This window comes from Balaenoptera ricei, chromosome 16 (genome assembly GCF_028023285.1).
Source record: "Balaenoptera ricei isolate mBalRic1 chromosome 16, mBalRic1.hap2, whole genome shotgun sequence".
NCBI classification, from domain to species: domain Eukaryota; kingdom Metazoa; phylum Chordata; class Mammalia; order Artiodactyla; family Balaenopteridae; genus Balaenoptera; species Balaenoptera ricei.
The window spans coordinates 24,409,078-24,428,596 of record NC_082654.1 but is presented as its reverse complement, the minus strand read 5'-3'; the positions used below and the strand labels follow the sequence as shown (position 1 = coordinate 24,428,596).

The 19,519-nt window shown below is 40.3% G+C and overlaps 1 protein-coding gene across 1 annotated transcript in view; it reads left to right on the top strand.

Moving 5' to 3' along the window:
- The window catches only part of SORCS3 (sortilin related VPS10 domain containing receptor 3), a 593,582-nt gene that overhangs the window by 445,356 nt on the left and 128,707 nt on the right, over positions 1-19,519 (top strand). Inside the window, exon 7 of the mRNA XM_059899211.1 lies at positions 8,781-8,899. Within this exon, the coding sequence (XP_059755194.1) occupies positions 8,781-8,899 (119 nt within the window). The remainder of the gene's footprint in view (positions 1-8,780; positions 8,900-19,519) is intronic.

Below are 19,519 nucleotides of genomic sequence, written 5' to 3'. Positions count from 1 at the left end.
TCTCGGGCTGGAGAGTGCTGGTCGGCACCGCTCCTCCGTGCGGGAACCTCTCCGCTTTGCCCTCCGCACCCCTGTGGCTGCACTCTCCTCCGTGGCTCCGAAGCTTCCCCCCTCTGCCACCCGCAGTCTCTGCCCACGAAGGGGCTTCCTAGTGCGTGGAAATCTTTCCTCCTTCACAGCTCCCTCCCACTGGTGCAGGTGCCGTCCCTATTCTTTTGTCTCTGTTATTTCTTTTTTCTTTTGCCCTACCCAAGTACGGGGGGAGTTTCTTGCCTTTTGGGAGGTTGGACGTTTTCTGCCAGCGTTCAGTGGGTGTTCTGTAGGAGCAGTTCCACGTGTAGATGTATTTCTACTGTATCTGTGGGAAGGAAGGTGATCTCCACGTCTTACTCTTCCACCATCTTCTCTCCTCCCCCCTGGAGAGCTTTTTAAAACGTGCCGTCCGTATTTCTGACAAGCTCCCAGCTGATGCTGCTGGCCAGTAGACCCCACTTTGATCAGCACTGCACTGCACGAAGCTGTGGAGGGTGTGTGGGTAAATAGGACACAGTCAGCATTGAGTATCAGAGGCAGATAAGTACACGGATTATTACTGCAATATAATGTGCTGAAGGCCATGGGGACTCTGTTTTGTCTCATGAAGAAAGTGCTATCTGTGCGAACCAAAAGGCAGGGTAGCCCAATCGCTGAGGAGCGACTGAAGGCTGCACTGAAGAGCCCATGGTTAAGTTTCGCCTTGGGAGATGAGTTGGATTTTCCCAAGGGGGTGGTAGAAAAGGAGAGTGAGAAAGTTATGCTAGACTTGTACTGTCCAATATGGTAGCCATTCAGTTACACGTGGTTACTGAGCACTTGAAACGTGATGTCCAAATTGATGTGTGCCGTATGTGTGGAATACACACCAGATTTCAAAGACTTACTATGAATAAAATGATGGAAAATAGCCCATCAGTAATTTTTATATTAGTTTCATGATGAAATCATAATATTTTGGGTCAAATCAAATATGTTAAATGTACACTTTTCTGTTTACCTTTTAAGTATGGCTGCTGGGAAAGTTAAAAGGTCATTAGTAGCTCCACTGCACAGGACTGCCCTAGACTGAGGGGCTGCAGGTGCAGAAGCATGGCGTGTGGCTCTTCAGTGCGTGGTGTGGCATTGACAGTCCTGTCTCTAAACCTGGCTCCCACACTCTGGAGCAAACCCAACATAAACAGGTCTCCTTTCTTGTTTCGATGTAAGCATCTCCACTCTTCCCCAGTCCTGGTCGTCCTCTTTGGGAGTCAGACTTCCAGATTAAACTAAAGCCATTGAATTATCTCTTGCCTTGGCATGGTTTAAACAGGGCAAAGCCAACCAATTTGGTTGATAACAGTATGAAACCTGTTTCTGCCATGAGATTCAGGATTCAGATGGCTTTTTCTCCCATTCTCTTCTGGAAATCATCTCTGTCTGAATGTCTCAATGTCCCCTGTGAATATTCATATTTGTATTCATATTCATGTTCTCTCTCCCTCCCTCTCTCTCTCTCTCTCTCTCTCTTTCACTCAGTTACTCAGTCACACACACACCCCTTCTCCATCCAAGAGACAATTGAGTGTCAATAGAAAGAGTATTAACTTGGTGCCCTAAGAGTTAAGTTGGAGAATTAACTCTGTCAATTAGAGCCTGTTTGACCCTGGACAATTTTTTTTAAAACTTTCTGTGAATCTTCTAGTGCTTCACATGTTTGAATACGCAAATATAAGAGGTATTTTTATAATTTTTTTCATCAATTGGATACAAAGATCTTATTGTAGAGTAAAATTTACAGTGAGGCAGATTTCAGTTCAATGAACAAAGGAGGAACAATTAAGAGGACCCCAAAATGATACAGACTGCTTTGTTAAGTAGTTGATTCCTCTTTATTGGAAATGTTCAAGCATAAGCTGTATGGGGGCCTTGTAGGACACTGTAATAAGCGAAACTCGACATGAGCTGAAAGTTTTTAGACATCTAGACTTGAGATTTCTAGAATCAAAACCCACAGCACATATACTACCATTCCTTGTCCTGGTACTATTATCAACTCTCTTCATCAATTACTGCACTTTCTCACTAAGCCAAGATAAAGCCCAATACATCTTAACAGAGCATTCCAGGAAGTCATTAGTAATCAAATGGGCTTGGCACACAAGGCAAAACTATTAGCCCTGAAGTCTAAACTGTAGGTTCTAGACACATAGAATAATGGCTCTTAAAGAACTTTGGGTTACTGACTAGTTCAATGGTTGTAAACTGTGTAACTCAGAGATCCAGCAGTATTCTAAGAACTCAGAGGCCAAGAAGAGGATAAAGGGGAGCTAAACCAATAGGATTACAAGCCTTCTGTTCATTTAGACAAGGCACACTAAAATCTACTTGATATATTGAGAATATAGGATTGTTTTTGATAAAGGATCTCAGAATTTTAAAAAATGGTTGGAATGGATTAGAAATTTTCAAATTGTATCACTCTCCAAAAAGCACCAAAACGTGTAACAATTTTCCCAAGGTCACATAGATAGTCAGTGACAGGGACTGAACCAGAATGTAGATTCTGGTCTGATTCTCAGCCTGATTTTCCTTCCAGGGTTCAAATACATAACGATTAGGATCACTGGTTCTGGTGTCAAGTTGCCTGGATTCAAATCCCAGAACCCTGAGGAGTATCAGGAATCCTAAGGTATTCAGGATCTCTGTGGTTTCTAAATGTCTATAACTCTGCCAGATTCTCCTTCTTTTCTAGAAGGAAAAGACACTAGAATTCTCCTGTGAGCAAAAAGAAGTTTCACAAAAACTCTAAACCCATAAGCACAATAGGAAGGAATAGTAGCTACCTTTTCTTGTTTTGCTGATTTTTATTACCTGCCTTGTCTCAGGTGCTGTGTTAGGCATTTGGAACAATGTCAATATCCTTTGTTTTGCCCTGTGCCTACAAATAGTTTAGCCTCACTCCCCAGTCAAGGAAAAGGAGGCTTTTGGAAGCTAAATAACTTTTCAGAGTTTCTTGGAATCTGCTCGATTTCACTTATTTGCATTTGAGAGTTAATGTTGTTATCTAAAATAAATAGCTCCTGGGTATTTCTCTAAGAAAAGACCTGAAGAGCTGAATTTGCTTTTTGTTCACAATTTTAGTTCACTTTTTCAATTTTGACAGTATTACCCAAAGGGATGGAAGTTGAACGAATCAAGGAAAGTTTTTTTCTCTGAGATGGCAAGAGGCATGATGTTTAGGGTAGTTTGAATATTTAATAATCTTAAAGGCAAAACATAATCACAGGTCAGAATATAGCACAAATGTATCGGCTTTTAATGTAATTCAGTTCAGCTTAACTTGCATTTACTGAAGCTTTATAAAGTCAGTGCGAGGAGAGAAACAAAGATGACTAAGACTTTATCCAGGTTTCTAAGGAGGTGATCCTTTTGGAAAGGTTTGACAGAGTGAGAAATGCTGGACTTCACGGTGAAACTCATTGATATAGATGGATGTGAAGCTTGCCTTAACAAAACTGCTGGTGGAAAAGCAGCCTCTTAGGAAGATAAGACTAAGGATGTTGGGTTATCTGCTTTGTGCTCTTGCCACATTCCTCAGTTCTCAGATCCAGCACAGATCCCAAGGCATGTTCACTTGCGAATATCCCGTCTCTATCACTGGCCTGGGATTCTTCTGAGGGCAAGAACCAGTCTTATGTTCTCTGCTTTCTGGAACCTCAGGGAGTGTCTGATGCATGTAGCTTCTCTATACACCTTGACCCAATACAAAAGAAATTAATCAGTCAGTCTAAGGTCACCCCTTCTCACCATATGAGACACTTGGTCCACCATCTGTAAGATGAGGAGGCATGAGGCTGGACACAGTGGTGCAATGGTACCACCTTCCCTAAAGTCTTGCTAGCAGTACAGCTAGTTGAAATAGGGCCTGGTACTGATAAAGTTATGGAGCAGATCTCTCTATTCACAGGGAACAAAGCTTTTGACTTTTAGTTTTTGTAAGTGACTGCACCAGCTCTTAGAAATACATTTGATATTTAGAAATGCATTAATTATGAGGATGATGTGACTCTTTAACCATTTGGGGAATCCCTCTCTTGTTTTCCCATAAGGGTATCCTAATGAGATCTTCATTCAGTTTGGTCTTTCTAGTTTTCCGCTTGAGGATGTTTTGAAGGAAAGGATGGGAAATAGCAGTTCTAGAATAAAGATTAATCTATGTCCACCCGTTATCGTGTAATTATATAGTGCCTTCAGTGGGCTTTCCCTACCTAAACGTCCACATGCAGTTTTTCACTCCCTTTTTTAGAAATCCCCTTCTCCCACAAAACACTTCTCCATCCATGCTAAACACAAGCACTGTCTCCCCCTTCAAGTCCTCCTTAATTATTCCAGCTCAGATGTGCTTTTTCTTGTCTGAACACCTATAGCATTTAGAGACAGTAAACAGTGACGTCAATCCAGAATATGGCTTCACTAGCAGGACCTGTGCTGTCATGATCCTTCGATTCTCCACAGTAAAACAGAACATTACTTGTTAATTGTACGTAAGAAGGATGCTGAGTGTTAAATCTCCTTCCTTCTCTCTTTATGATTAAAAAGAACTAGCATTTGTTGATCCTTTAAAATGTATTCAACAACGTACTGACCTTTTTCATACATAATCTTATTTAATCCTGACAACGGTCCGGAGAGGCAAACACTTACTTTGTTTGTACCTCACAGATGAAAAGTGGAACTGCTGCTTAGCCCGGGGCAATCAGCAAGCAGCAAGTTCAGGATCTGAACTTCACACTTTCTACCTTCAGAAGCCTTTCTCTCACATACCACAGTATGCTTGAGAAGTCTGGACCGCTTTTCTTCCTTTTTATCGGGCGTCTTGTGTTATTAAAACAAATACACAAACAAACAAGACCACAGTTGTTTAGAAGCCTATTTGGGGATTTCATGTTATATGATAAATACGTGCTTTCAGTTTCATCATAGAATCCTTATGACTGTATTCAGCCTCACTTGGAGATAATGTCCAAAGTCCAAATTTAAGACCTTTTGCAAGTTGGAGGCTTGAGCGAAGTGGTGATTCCTGCTCTCCTTTGACATCCCCAGTCCCCTGTGACACCCTCGGTCACTTCCATCTGGTAGCCTGGCCTGCCTGACATGTTCCTCTCCCCAGGCCCCCACTTGGGGTTCTCACCAGGCAGTGGGTATCTCTGTGTTTAGAAAAATAAAAGCATTGAGACTTCTGATATATTAGTCCGGCTACAGACTACAAGGCCCCTGAATTTTAAGTGGATTTCCCAAACGCAATTTTAGTGCTGCTTTCCTGTTAAATTGGACCTTTTGTTCCATGCTGGGCAGTGGCAAGCAGCAGGCGAGCCAAGAAGGAGGATGAGTGTGGCCCAATAGCTCACCTACCAGGGGCCACAGTTTAGGTAGGTTTCGGTTTTGTGTGGGGTGGCCTCAAGTACGCTTGATTCTTTTTTCAAAGTGTCCAAGTATGGGAGTAAATAGTAAATAGACAGGGGAGAAATGAGCCCATGGGAGGGATAAGCAGACGTCCTCCTGTGCACACCTTTGATTACCAGTACAAGGGGCTTTCCAAGACACTCGCTGGCGAGAAAGAAGCAGGTCGTCAAGTCAACCCTTGTGGTTTCTTTACATGTCTTCACTGCAGCGTTTCACTGGGTTTTAGTGCTTTATGCTAGGAGCAAATTACTCAGGCTGGCGGGGGGCACCAAGACTGTGCCTGGTGCTCCAAAGCGCTTCTAGTGTCCTTGGCCTCTCAGCCAGACGTGGAAAGCCAGGCCATTCTCAGCTTTCTCTGTGGACAGAGACAAAAGGGAGGGGTCCGCAGGCGGTACTCACAGAATGGGGAACAAGGTGGTCTTGCTAACAGGTCAGGGAATGTGGGGACAGGGCACAGTCTATTCCCTGGAGAGGTAGGTAGGGACCAACTTACAGAGTCGAGATACGAAATGAATGGCTCCTGGTGGACTGTAGGCTTGTTTTGTTTGGCCTAATACCGTTTGGCCTGCACCATATTTTAAATTTAAATTAGCTGTCCAGTTTTTACACATTAGGAAATGTCACATTAAAAAAAACTGGGCCATTTAGCTTTATGTAGAAACTCAGAACATCTTATTCCTGCATCTCAGTGATGACTGATGCTGAGAGGCAGCTCCCCGTGAAGAGGTTAAGTGTTGGCCATTTGCCTGCAGTCCCAGCCGTTCCTCAGTGACCCCTGACGCTGAGACCATGCGCCCGCTGCCATCCATCGTCTTACCCCAGCTCAGTTTCCTCTTGTACATTATTTGCCTGGCCCCTGAGACATTTGACTTCATTAGGCTAGTTGTAAAAGGCCTTCTATTTTACAGAAGTATATTTGGGCTTTGTCCCCGGGCACTGAGAACCGTGGGTGACTTTGAAGCCGAGAGGGATTAGCTGAGGTTAGGTTTGAGCGGTGACGCTGGCTCCTTGCCTCGGGGCCACCCAACTTGCACTCCATCCTGCGCCTGAGCACCAGTTGTGAAATGGACGCAGCAGGCAACACAGATGGGAAGGCCTTTTCCAGGCAAGTGGCAGGGGTCGTGGAGAGAAGAGAGAGGCTGGAAGCACTTCAGAGGCAGCATTTTCAAGGCTGGGAACCAGCTGGATTGCATGGCATGTGGAGGAAAGAAAAGTGAAGAGGCTTGAGCTACTGGGCAGATGATGAGACCGCTGATGGAGAGAATGAGATTAGTGTTTGACGTGTCTGGAGGAAGGGCACCAGAGCAAATTGGCTTTGCCCAGATACAGACATTTGAAAAGTAGGGCTATAGCACATAATGAATTCATTTCCTACCAAAGCATGTTTCTTTGTTAAATTAGTGTTTTGTTTATTCATAAATGTGTGTAATAGCTAGCTATAAATTATATGAGTGAACTCCTTCCTAGACAGCAGGGCCTTTCACAATAGAAAATCTCTGTCTCATGCACTGCCATATTCCTGGTGCTTAAATAATACCCAATACATTATATGCACACAAGAAATACTTTCTGGATCAATCAATCAATCAATTAATTAAAGATCAATAATCAGGGAAAATTTAAAGTACCCTTGTTTTACACTCAGTTGTTATAAATTTTTATTTAAACTTTTGCCTTTATCTCTGCCGCTTACCACCCCTTCCAGTGTAGCCTCCGAAACGTACTCACATCTGTGCACATATTTAAGTGGGCAAGCGCATTAGATGTATGTAGTAATGCATGTCATTTTAGATGATAACAAAGACGTCTCTGCTTTTAATTCTAAAATGACCTCTATTTTTCACTTTGACCCATTTATTATTTTTAAATGCCATTAAATAAACAATACACATTTTTAAAGCAAGTGTATACAGAGGTTTCTTTATAGAGATTCACATGTGGTTTTTGCTTGGGGAACAAAAAGCTGAATGGATTGTCTTCCTCGGGTGACCCTGTCATCATGATCAGAATGCTGAGACTCGAGGATTTCTCATTCAGCTACAGCTGCTGCCATAATTTTGCGGGGTTAGTTGAGGAAGGTTCAGCTGCTGAGATCTTTAGAAAATTTTACAAGTAATTATACAGGTTTTACTTATAATAAGTAAGTACATTCTTATTGTAAACACAAGAAAGACGTATATAATATAAAAAGCAAAGGCCCCACTTCTACTCTCCTTAAGTCCATCCCTTTCCCCCAAAGTAGTCATAGCTAATTTATATAGATGTCTTTTAAAACTTTTTTTCCTATGCAGTTATGGCACAAACCTGTATTTATAAAGACATTGTTCTTTGTTTTTGTTTTTTGTTTTTTAATAAATTGGATCGTGCCATACATGTTGCTAAATAATTTTTTAAAAGGTTGCAGAACAATGCACCTTGGGGAAATCAGCACCTGATGCATATGTATCTACCTAATTCTTCTATTCACAACATGGTGCTTTGTTATATGTGTACGTTTGTTTATTTAAATGTTCTTTAATTCATGGACATTTAGCGAGTTTCTGGTTTTTCACTGCTATGAATAACGCCACAATGAACATTTTTGCCCTTGCCTCTTTGTGAAAATATATGAGTATTTCTCCAGAAAACGCCCCTTGAATTAGAATTGCTGGTAAAAAGATATGTACATTTAAAATTCTGATAGATATTTCAAATTTGTTCCTTCAAAAATCTGTACCAGGAATAAAGATGCAGACATAGAGAATGGACTTGAGGACACGGGGAGGGGGAAGGGTAAGCTGGGACGAAGAGAGTAGCATTGACATATATACACTACCGAATGTAAAATAGATAGCTAGTGGGAAGCAGCTGCATAGCACAGGGAGATCAGCTCAGTGCTTTGTGACCACCTAGAGGAGTGGGATAGGGAGGGTGGGAGGGAGACGCAAGAGGGAGGAGACATAGGGATATATGTATACATATAGCTAATTCACTTTGTTATATAGCAGAAACTAACACAACATTGTAAAGCAATTATACTGCAGTAAAGCTGTTAAAAAAAATAAAAAATAAAATTTTAAAAATCTGTACCAGTTTACTCTTTGGCTGGTAGGATATAAGATTAACTCTTTCCCCACTCCCTTTCCTGAACTAGATATTCCTTTTTTTAAAAAAATTATTACAAATTCTTTGGACAAGAAAATGCAGTCTCATGGTTGTTTTACATTGCATCACTGATCCCCAGGAGGTAGGGCTTTGTGTGCTGAGAGGTTTGGTGACCATTGCCCCTTGTGTCTAAGTGTCTCTCTGCCATCCCATTTCAGATGCTCACTACCTCACCTGCAGGATCCAGGAATGTGCTGAGACTACGCGGAGTGGGCCTTTTGCCCGCTCCATTGACATCAGTTCCCTGGTCGTCCAGGATGAATATATCTTCATTCAGGTGAGTCCAGATGTGCAGTCAATGGTAGAGGGAAGATGCGTGGGGAAAGTCAACTGCTGACCGGGAAGATGAGGACGGCTCTCCAGAGGCTGTGAAGATGCGGAGCTGAGGTGCTGTCCCTCCGGTGCTTGCGGTACACGGTCCGCTGGGGAGATCCCAGACTTCTGGTGAAAGATGAAGGTGTTATGGGTCCTTATTGTTTACAGGGAACTTTAGTGGCCCACTGAATCCTTCAGTTGAATTGTCCTTTTATTATACCAAAGGGGTCTTGAAATGACCAGGACTTGGGCTGGAGTTTGAGATTACTTAGAATCAAATCTCATTAGAGATGAGTAATTAGAGATAAGTAATTTATCAAAGCCACATTCTATTTCTGTCCAAAGTGACTTATCTAATGTGGGAGTGAGAATCTCCAAGAAATTAAGCATCTCTAGGATCTTCTTTCTGTGAAAATTGAGGTCTCACTAAATCTTCCCCTCCCTTTCCAGTGCTGACCACCCCCTCAAATGTCCAAGCCCCAAATCCTTCACTCCAAGAACTCTGTGACTCCTAGAGAAAACTGGATGGGACTAACATTTTTAGGCAGGCAATGGAAGCCTTGTTTTAGATTTTGAGTCTCACTGAAAGGAGGTGCAAAATAGATCAAAAATGAGGGAAAACAAAAGAAGATGCTCCATCAAGTGATGGACTGTGTGTGTGTGTGTATGTGTGTGTGTGTGTGTGTGTGTGTGTGTGTGTGTGTGTGTGTATGTGTGTGTGTGTATGTTACTGAGCTAAATCATACTTGCATTTGAGGGCAGCCTTGATCCCCCTGTCCTCTGCCTTTCCACCCTTCTATGGTCTGTTGTTTTCCAGACTGCTTCCTATAGGAACCTTGAACTTCAGAATCTCCCTGAGTTTGCTCAGAGCTGAAAGCACCTGAAGGGCTTTCTCGGCCTCACTCCTGGTCTCTTAGTCCAGATCAGCCCCATCTCCTCTATGAGACCTTCTCTGAACTTCCAATCTGGGTACGACTCTTCCTCTGAATCTTTGGAGCTCTTGCTACCTGCTGTTCCTCTAGCACATAGGCTATTAGGAATTGTTACTTAAGTCTTAGTGGATTTGTCTCCTTCTTTCCAAACTGTGTTTTACACTCTCTGAGAAAAGGGACAATATTTCATACACACATTTTACCCTGAACCTTGGCCTTTGCAAATCAGTGGTGCTCAATGTCTACTTGTTTTATTGATTGACTATGCATGTAGCGGTTACTTTTTTTTACAAATGAGCTGCATGAATTTTTTTTTATTATTACTGGAGTATAATTGCTTTACAATGTTGTGTTAGTTTCTGCTGTAGAACAAAGTGAATCAGCCGTATGTATACATATATGAAGCTGCATGGATTTTTGAGCTCTACTATGATATAGGAAAAGTAGCCAGCCATGCAAAAACGAGCTTGAAAGAGGGAGTGCAAGAGCGATCTTTGTGCTTATATAATCACTGTTTCTCGGCCAGAATTTCAGGAATTTTTTTCTAAATCTTGGCATGTCATTGGTACTACCATTTTCTTATTCATAAGTATTTATTGAACACATACAATGCAAAATATACAGTACTAGGCACTACACTTGGTGTTCCCCAGCTTTCTGCCTTTGACCTTCTAATCTTTGCCCCACCCCCTCACTCTCTGGGAGATCTTATGGTTTTGAGCATCTTCTCCATGTTCTGATGACTCTCAAGTCAATGTGCCGTGACTTCTATCACGTACGGTAGACCTACATATCTAACAGCAATCTCAATATCTTCACTTAGATATTCCACAGGTTAAATGTAATTGACATGCCCCCCTTGAACTTGACACATTGGTGGCACTACCCTCTACCAGGTCATTCAAGGTAGAAACCTGGAAGCCAGTCTATGTCATCAAATTAAATGAATCCACAGCCTCTGCTAATGTCACCCTTAGTTATTTCTCAAGTGTTTCCTTTCATTCCATTCCCATTGTTATGGCCCCAGTTTAAGGCTTTATTGTTGCTTTCTCTCTATTTAATTTTTTTTAAGGTAGAAGCACAGGGATGACTTATGAATTTACCAATCTGATTGCCCTTTTCTTAATGCTGATACTGCATAAAATGATGAACATGGCAGAATTGTTTCTGGGCAACATGACTTAGAATTTAAAATGTTCAATTTTCTTGTCTCTTTTTTCTTTGTATTGCATAAAGTTTTCTGTAACTGCAAGCAGAAATCCAGAATTTTTTTCTAACTGTTCTGAAATACTCCTTTTTAAAAGAATTATTATGCTGGAAACCAATGGAAGTTTTTCTCTTTAATCAGCATCAAATTTTATTTTGTTTGAAAGAGATATGCATTCCCATTATTCAGTAAAGTTTTATTAATCCCCTACTACATTGCAGCCCCCTGTTTTAGGTGCTGGGGTTAAGATATTGAACACGACAAAGTTCTTGCTTTTGTGGCATTTACATGCTAATGGGAGACAGGAAAATATGTAGGTGATATGTATACATCCATATATACATAGATATGAAATGTTGTGTGCCACACTTAGCTACATGACCTTGTCCTGTGCCTCATTTGACTCATCTATAAAAAGAGGATAATTGTAGTACCTACTTCATGGGTTGCTAGGAGGATTACATTTGTAATCCTGTAAAGCACCAAAACAATGTTCTATAAATGTTGCTTTGTATCTTTTTATCTATCTACTACTATCATCTGTTTATCTATCTACAAAGTATAGCAGGTGATGGCAGTGCCATGGATAAAAATAAATGAGGGGCCTTGAATGTTGGGTGTCTGTGGATATTGCTATTTAGGATGACCTGGGAAGGCCTTGTTGGGTGATGACCAGGGAGAGAGTGACAGAAGTTCGTCGTCAGAGGGGGACGTGGAGCTAGGTCTGTTGTGCCCTGCACTTCCTTGTGCCCCTTATGCAGATGTGGGGTAGGCAGCTAGAAATTTGAGGCTGGTTTAGAAGCAGGAATGGTGGGAAGGTAGGGGCTGGAGATATAAATGGGAAGGGTGTCTGCATATTGATATTTTTGAACTGCAACATTGAAGTCACCGAGGGAGTAAGTGTAGATAGAGAAGAGAAACCATCTAAAGACTGAGCCACAGGGCACCCCAATATATAGAGTTCAGGGAGATGAGGGAGGTAGTAAGCGACACTTGGAGAATATAGAGATTACATCAGGAAGGCACAGGGTGGTAGATTCCACAGGACCTTGAAGGCTGTTTTAAGGATTTTTTTTTTACTATGAAAGAGATGGGAAACGGTTGACTAACAATGCTCCAAAAAATGTAAAACGCCAATACTCTTGAGAAAAACATTGAATTTCATTAATCATCCAATAAACACAGATTAAATGCTGTTATTTGCAACTATCAATTGGCTACAATAAAAATAAAATAAAGGATGTCAGTGGGTTGCAGGTAAACAGCTAGACATAATATGGGTACAAATATAAGTTGGTTGCCCATCAATACTGAATCAGAGTCTTTTCATTCTCATAGGTGAGTTTGAGGGTTGACTGATTGATGTGACAAATATATCTTAGTTCTGACACTGTATGCTTAGTTTTTAGTTTTAATTGCTTCTTTTTAAGAAAAAAAATCATTATGTGGTCTGTTTTCCTTGCTTTCCTGCACATGTATTTGTTTGAGGATTTTGAATATTTGTTCTAACTAAACTTTATTAATATAACTTTATACAACATAGCACATCTTCTGTTTTTGTATAATCTGTTGATTTCCTCTTGTGACCAATTTTAAAATTAGTGCATTTCCATGCCTTTCTATTTCTTCCCCTATCTCTTTAATTCCTCTACCACCCAGTTTTGGTTGGTTATGTTATCTCTTAGTGTTTGCTTCCCTATAATTCTGTTAGTTTAAATATTTTATTAAGCACTGCTGAAGACAAGTAGAAAAAAATAGCATGTGTGTTTATGACCTCCTTCGTTCTCCCTTCTATCCAACCCCAGTTTTGTTAATTAAATCATTTGGAGCATTTATATTCTGCTTGAACCATCATTCCTGCATTTATTTTGATTTTAGTTTTAGGTAAATTTATTCAGTGGTCCTTTTACTATAGTTTTCCCATTAGTTTCTTGGTTGTCTGAAATTTGTCCTTTAGTAATGTCTTCAAGAAAGGTGAATTCTTGAATGTTGAAAATATGTTTGTTTATCCCCTTTATGCTTTAATATCATCTTTTAAGGTATAAAAGATGTCATTTGCTTTCCATAAACACTTTGCTCCATTAACTTATTGAATGTTACTGTGTCTGGCTAGTCTCATATTTTCCCTTTTAGGTGTCTTGATATTTTTTCACCCTTGATACGTAAAGTCCTTTAAAAAAAATATATATATATATATTACACACATATATATATATTTGAATACTATTTACTTTAGTAGTGTATGTTTTGTGGTCGTTAATACTATGTTGATTCTTTCCCATGGAATATATCTCATTCAGTTGGTTCAATTGCTTCTTCCTTTTTAATTTCTCAAAAGTTTCTGTGATTTATATTTTGAAATATGTATTTTATTTATTATATACGTTAGTTTTATTGTTTTGGCTCTCTTCCTTCAAGACACTTAGGATGTGTACAATGGGCAAGAAAGACAAAGGGGAGACATCTTTTTTTTCTTCTAGTATGTTTAACTTCCTGAGCAAAATGAAATTTATAAAAACAGTTTTACTCATACTGTCCTTGAATGAGTATGTAGCCGTGTCCAGGCTCCTCTTTGCCTTTTTTGCTGCTATTGTTTTTAACTTTTTTCATGAGCTTTGCCAGCTTATACTTTATCTCTTTTTGTTGTCTCAACATATCTCCCCTGAGCTCTTGTATTTCTGCTTGACCTCTTCTTTTATAGAGGTGATTGCATCATGTGGGTTATTTTTATTTGTAGCAGTGTGGTCACAATTTTTATTTAGTTCATGGAAACATTTTTTGTTCTATGTCTGCTCTTTGTTTTTCCTGTTCCTTTCTCTCTTTTATTTTGTCATATTATTTTGTAACTCCTGTGCTGTTTTCTTCTCTCATTATATTTTTCATCATTACTTATTTTTTAATGACATGAGCTCTTCTGGCTGAACTATTTGAGGAGGTTCATCTTGGGGATCAGGGCTCTGATCAAGGCTCTCTTTCAGCTTAACAAGAGTCCCCCTTTGTTCTCAGTGAGGTTCCATATAACTAAAGATTATTAGTCTGTTAGTGGATTCTTCTTATAAGGTAAAACTGCCTGAGCAGTTCTCTAGCCAGCCATGCCTCTCCAGCTTCTCCTTGTCACCAGTGAATTCCAGAAACACTCCCACTGCCAATTCCTGAGCCACATTCCCTTGGTTCCAAATAATAGGTTGTTAGTTTTACTCCTTAGGAAATATCATCTTTAGAGAACTCTGTATCTCTAGCTTGATCTAAGATTCATAGCTGTAGGCATTTTTGCTCTGGTGCCTGTCTGTACCCTGTTTGTCCTTCACTGCCTTTGGCTTCCTTTCCACATATAGTGTTTCAGGGTTTTGTTTTCCTTAAGTATAGAATTTGCATTTTTCTTTCGTGTTTTTCTTGTTGCTCCAGGATGATTTAAGAAAAGAAAAGGGGGAAGCACCATTATTACTTGGCTATTTAAAACCATTTATAAACCCTTATCATGTATTTTCTGAAATGTTGCAATAACTTGCTAACTGATTTTCTTGCTCCCAGGTCAGCATACCTCCAGTCTGTTCACAACACTACTTCCAAAGTAATTTATTTAAAATAGAATCAATGTCCTTGCCTTCAGTGGCTTCTCATCACCTATAGGTTAAAATCCAATTTCCTTAACATTGCCTACAAGCTCTTCTACTATCTGGATCCTACCTACTGCATCAGCCTCATGTGAATTCCTTTCCCACCACTGTTCCCCATATACCTTCCTTTTTATATTTTACCCTTCAATAAAAATAAACTATTTTAGTCTCGATGCATACACCATGTCGTTTTTGCACCATGTCATTTCTTGCCTAATATGCCTTTCTTGTATTCTTTTTTCCGGCTTGGAATGTCCCTTTATCAAATAAACTCATCCTTTAAGATTCAACTTAGACAATGCCGCCTATAGGAAGTCTTCCCTGACATCCTCAGTCAATCAGGATTAGACCAAGCTCCTTTGCTGATTACTTATCCATGTGTATTACGCTTCCCGAGCCAGGTCTGTAAACTTTAAGAGGACAGGACTATGTCTTATTCATCATAGTTTTTCCTGCACTTAGCATAATGACTGGTACTCAATAAAAGTTTGTTGAACTGAACTGAACTGAGAAGATAAGACGCCGTCCTTATTCTCATGGAGTGTAGTTAGTTATCTTTTTAAAGCAAGGGAGTCTTGTTTCTCCAACTAACAATATAAGACAACTTAGGGTAATTGGCAATTGCTCACTGCATAAGAAATGACCGTATGTAGAATGTCTCTGCATTTTTATAGAACTGCTGTCCAGGAATTATCCATTATATTATTCAATGTCCTTTTTATATTCATTCATTTAAATGTATTCAAATACATTCAGCCCAGTGGGGAAGACAGACAACAAAGCAATTACAATGGAGTGTGGTGAGAGCTGTATTTGTGGAAAACATGCATTGCTCTTGGAGTGAGGAGGAAGAGCTCCTCACCCTGCCCTGGGAAGAGGGTCAGTACAAGTTTCCTGGCAGCAGGACTGTGAGTACCAGTTAGACAAGTGAAGGACAAAGGGCACTGCAGGCAGAGGGGAAGGCATGGGTAAAGTGAGGGAAGTGAGAGACCATGGTATTGGGTTGGCCAAAAAGTTCGTTCAGGTTTTCTATCTGTTATGGAAAGACCCGAACGAACTTTTTGGCCAACCCAATGTATCACGACCTCTATCTAAGGACAGCTGTAATTATGGGAGGGAGTGAGGTGGCTGGAAAGTAAATTAGAAAATTGTCCTGAAGAGGTAAACCTTTTCTATTTCCTTTAACTGAATACTGATAATTTTGTGTTTCCCTCTTTACAGTTGCTAAAAAGCTCACAACTGATTTTTGTGTCAATTTTAGCAGTTTCCCTGCATTAAGCTTTATGCTACCCTTCTTCCTTTCTCCTATACCACTGGTCATTTTTGATGACTTGGCACCTTTCATGTATTTTTTTATATTTTTGCTTGATAATTGCCTTTTTTTAAAAAAATTATTGGATGCCATCTCAAATACATTTCTGCAATCAGTGTGGGTCTTTAATTTTTTTTTTTGGAGGGTATGAGTTTTGAAAATTGAAGTGGGGATCAGGAAAGGCTTTATGGAAAAGGTAAGATTTGCACTGCAATGATGAATATCTACCTCTGAAGCAAGGAAAGAGCAAGGGTTTTTCATTCTTTTCATTGAAATAAAGCTGCTTCAGAAGACTTTGGTAAGAGCAGAAAACCCTCAGACCAACAGTAGCTTCCCCTCCATTGTTTAAACCCACAGATTTGTATCTGAGCAAGATATTAGGGCATCAGGGTAGGTTGTTTTCTTCCTACCCTGGCTAGAAGTCTGCCAAAGAACGGTTTTGGGAAAAGCTATAGCGCACCCGGGCTTGGGTCCAGCCCAACCTTTGTGGGTGACATTCCTGTGGAGAGCTAGACGCCGAGGATTATGCTGCCACTGAAAGAGTCTTGCCATCTTTCCATAGTTTGACTTTTAAAGGGGAGACTTGCAAAAGCAGATTATTCACTTCTATGCCTACAATTTGAGTAGCTAAATAACAGCAGGATGGGCATAAGGGGCTTTGGTGGGTTTGGTTTTTCATAATTTTAAGGGATTTACCACTTAAATTTTCTAACTTTCAAAGTATTGATATCTTATATTTTGTTTTAGTGCTACCGGAGATAGAACTCTAAGGGAGAAAAAGACAAAACCTCGCAGAAAAGGAGACCAGTCTATCCCCTCACTCTTTCCTACCCTTTTGTGCCCGATGTTTTTCTTGGTGGCTCTTACATTGGTTCTTAGGGAACTTGTCTCAGATGCTAACAAAAACGGAAGAGGGTGGGGCTCCAGGACCCTTAGCCCTCCTTAAAAGTGTAATTCTGCTTTTGTTTGCTCTGTGTATCAGCGTTCTTAATACTTTTATTTGACAAAAGGAATCTGCTGCTAAGAAAGGTTTGAAAACCACTGACATTTTTACAGCACTGCTGACTGCATAGGTCAAAGTCGGGCTTTTGTGTGTGTGGACAGCTGAACCACTAGGAATTCGGGTGACATCCAGGCTTATATCCTCTCTCTGCATATTTATAAATGAGGTGCATGTATTTAAGGCATAATTATTTACCTACAGTGACTCATTATGTACAAACGTATATGCATTTGAGAGTGCAGTTTAAATAACCAAAAACCTAGCTAAGCTCTTCATAATGCACTTCCCATGATATTAATTTTGCATAAAATATTCACCCTCTCCCATTTGTTCCTCTAAAGGAAAGCTTCCCAGGCCCAGTCATAATTTCCTTTTTCTGGGCATGATGTTATTATTTTTTATCCTGTATCTTGTGTGGTAGGAGGGTCCATAGACTTATTCATGCAGCTCCTATAATTTAGACAGATCGCAAAGGTTCTGCCTCACCTTTTACTTTTTCATTGACAAAGAGGTAAAGGTAGCCATCTTGATGGTTTTGCTTAGGGAACCTAGTGTTTGATCTCCTGCTGTTGGGGATGCTGAGCTGGAGATGTACAGAAAACTGTGAAATGTGTTAATCTGTCAATGCCTTTTCTGTGCAGGAGGCCCAGGGCCTGGGGTTTTGTAGTAAAGTCAAAAGGAGCTAATCCTTCCCAGAAGAGCCCTTGTTTTAATGGGGAAGTGTCTGCCTGAAATGCCTCCGTTCCACATGGATAAAAGAGAAATCTGCTTTCCTCTGTAGGGGCAAAGGGAGAGAGAGATAAGTTGGTTTCTGTGTTCTGAGTCAAGATGGTTGGAAATCTTGTCTTTTCTCCTTATGGAGTAGCTTTTCTAGTGATTATCCTGGAGAATAGGTAGGTCAGCAGTGGTTAGCAGTAAAATCCCTTCAGTGATATGATTCATACCCTGGCTATTGGGGAGTGTGTTGAAGAAAGAGGAGCAGAGCCCTAATAAGTTATCACAAGAGATTTGTACGTCTTTACTGAGCTACATGAAGCCCGGTCCTTTCCTCTCTTCTGGCACAGGAGGTGGCCTTTAATGTGATATGGGTTCAGTTTCACAGTGCATGCAATTGAATTAAAAAAAAAAAAAAAAGCAAGTATGATACTGACCTATCTTCAGGTATCTAAAGTATAAGAGAAAAAACAGATCCATAATTAAGATCCAAATAAAGTACTCTGGAGGGGTGGACAAAGCAGAAAATTTGAAGGAGGGAAGGCCATCCCAACCCTGCCAGATCCTTCTCCATATCCACAAGGAGACCAGTAACAGGGCAGAACCATCTGCTACGTAATGCCACTTTTGACCCCTGGTGAAGTTGTGTAGAGAAGCCCCTTCTATAGCAAGGAAATCTGAGGGTGGAGCAATGCCATATATAAGCGTGGTTCTCAGATGATTCCAGTAGTACAGTGAAACCAGTGGGTAGTTTGGATACGAGTTGCTGTTCGTTTTTAAGAGTTGTGTGTATAAACATAGAAAAATAGCACCATTGTACTATTTTTGTATGTTGGGAGACGTTCTAGAAGTATTAGCAATTAGCAAGTACAAGTAGCCAATTAACAGATATTTGTTGAGCCATTAGAAATACTCCAGGTGCAATGGAGCATGTTAGAGATGGAAGACGTTGTCCCTGCTCTGAAGCAGTTTATGACTCGAGTAGCTAGTGGTCTGATGTGGGGAAAAGAACCCTGAACTCAGAGACCTGGGTTGTAATTAGGAATCTGCCACCTGCCAGCCAGGGAACACTGGGCAAGTCACTTGGATTCTTAATTTCCTGATCTTTGTAGAATGGAATCATGCTACTTGCTCTGCCTAAATTGGAAGGTTGTTGTGAGGATCAAGGGAGATACTACTAATGGTTTTGGAACGCTTTGAAACTACTAATGGCTTTGGAATGCTTTGAAACTACTAATGGCTTTGGAATGCTTTGAAAACTAGGAGCCCTATAAAATGCAAGAATCAAGAGACTAATCCTAATCCACGTGCAAAAATCAGCCTCACTGTATTTTGTGTATGCACCTTCTCTTTGAAGGGTTTTATAAAAGATTACTAAATCTTTCCCCCAAATTCATTCTTTAATTATTCATGGCTTCAAGTCATTTATCGACATATGTGCATAATAAAATCGTCCCACATGTCTCCCATAGTGTTGGTTATCAAAGAAACCAACTTTTAATGATACCTATATCTGTGTATAGATAACTGTAGATATCTTTCAAGACTCTTGAGTGCCTTCTTGTAGCATCTTGGTCCCCAGATCACCTGGGTTTTGATACATTAAGAGCCCATTTTATGCACCTACATGAGAGGTAGAAGAGCCTCGATGATGTGGCTACTGTATCCCTAATAAATTGTTATCTTTCTGAAAGAAAAAAAACCCTGAGGCAGAAATTGAGTGTAATTATTCGAAGAAAAACTATTTGGCAATATTTTAAATGATGTTAATTTGGCCTTAATGGGAGAGATTTTGAA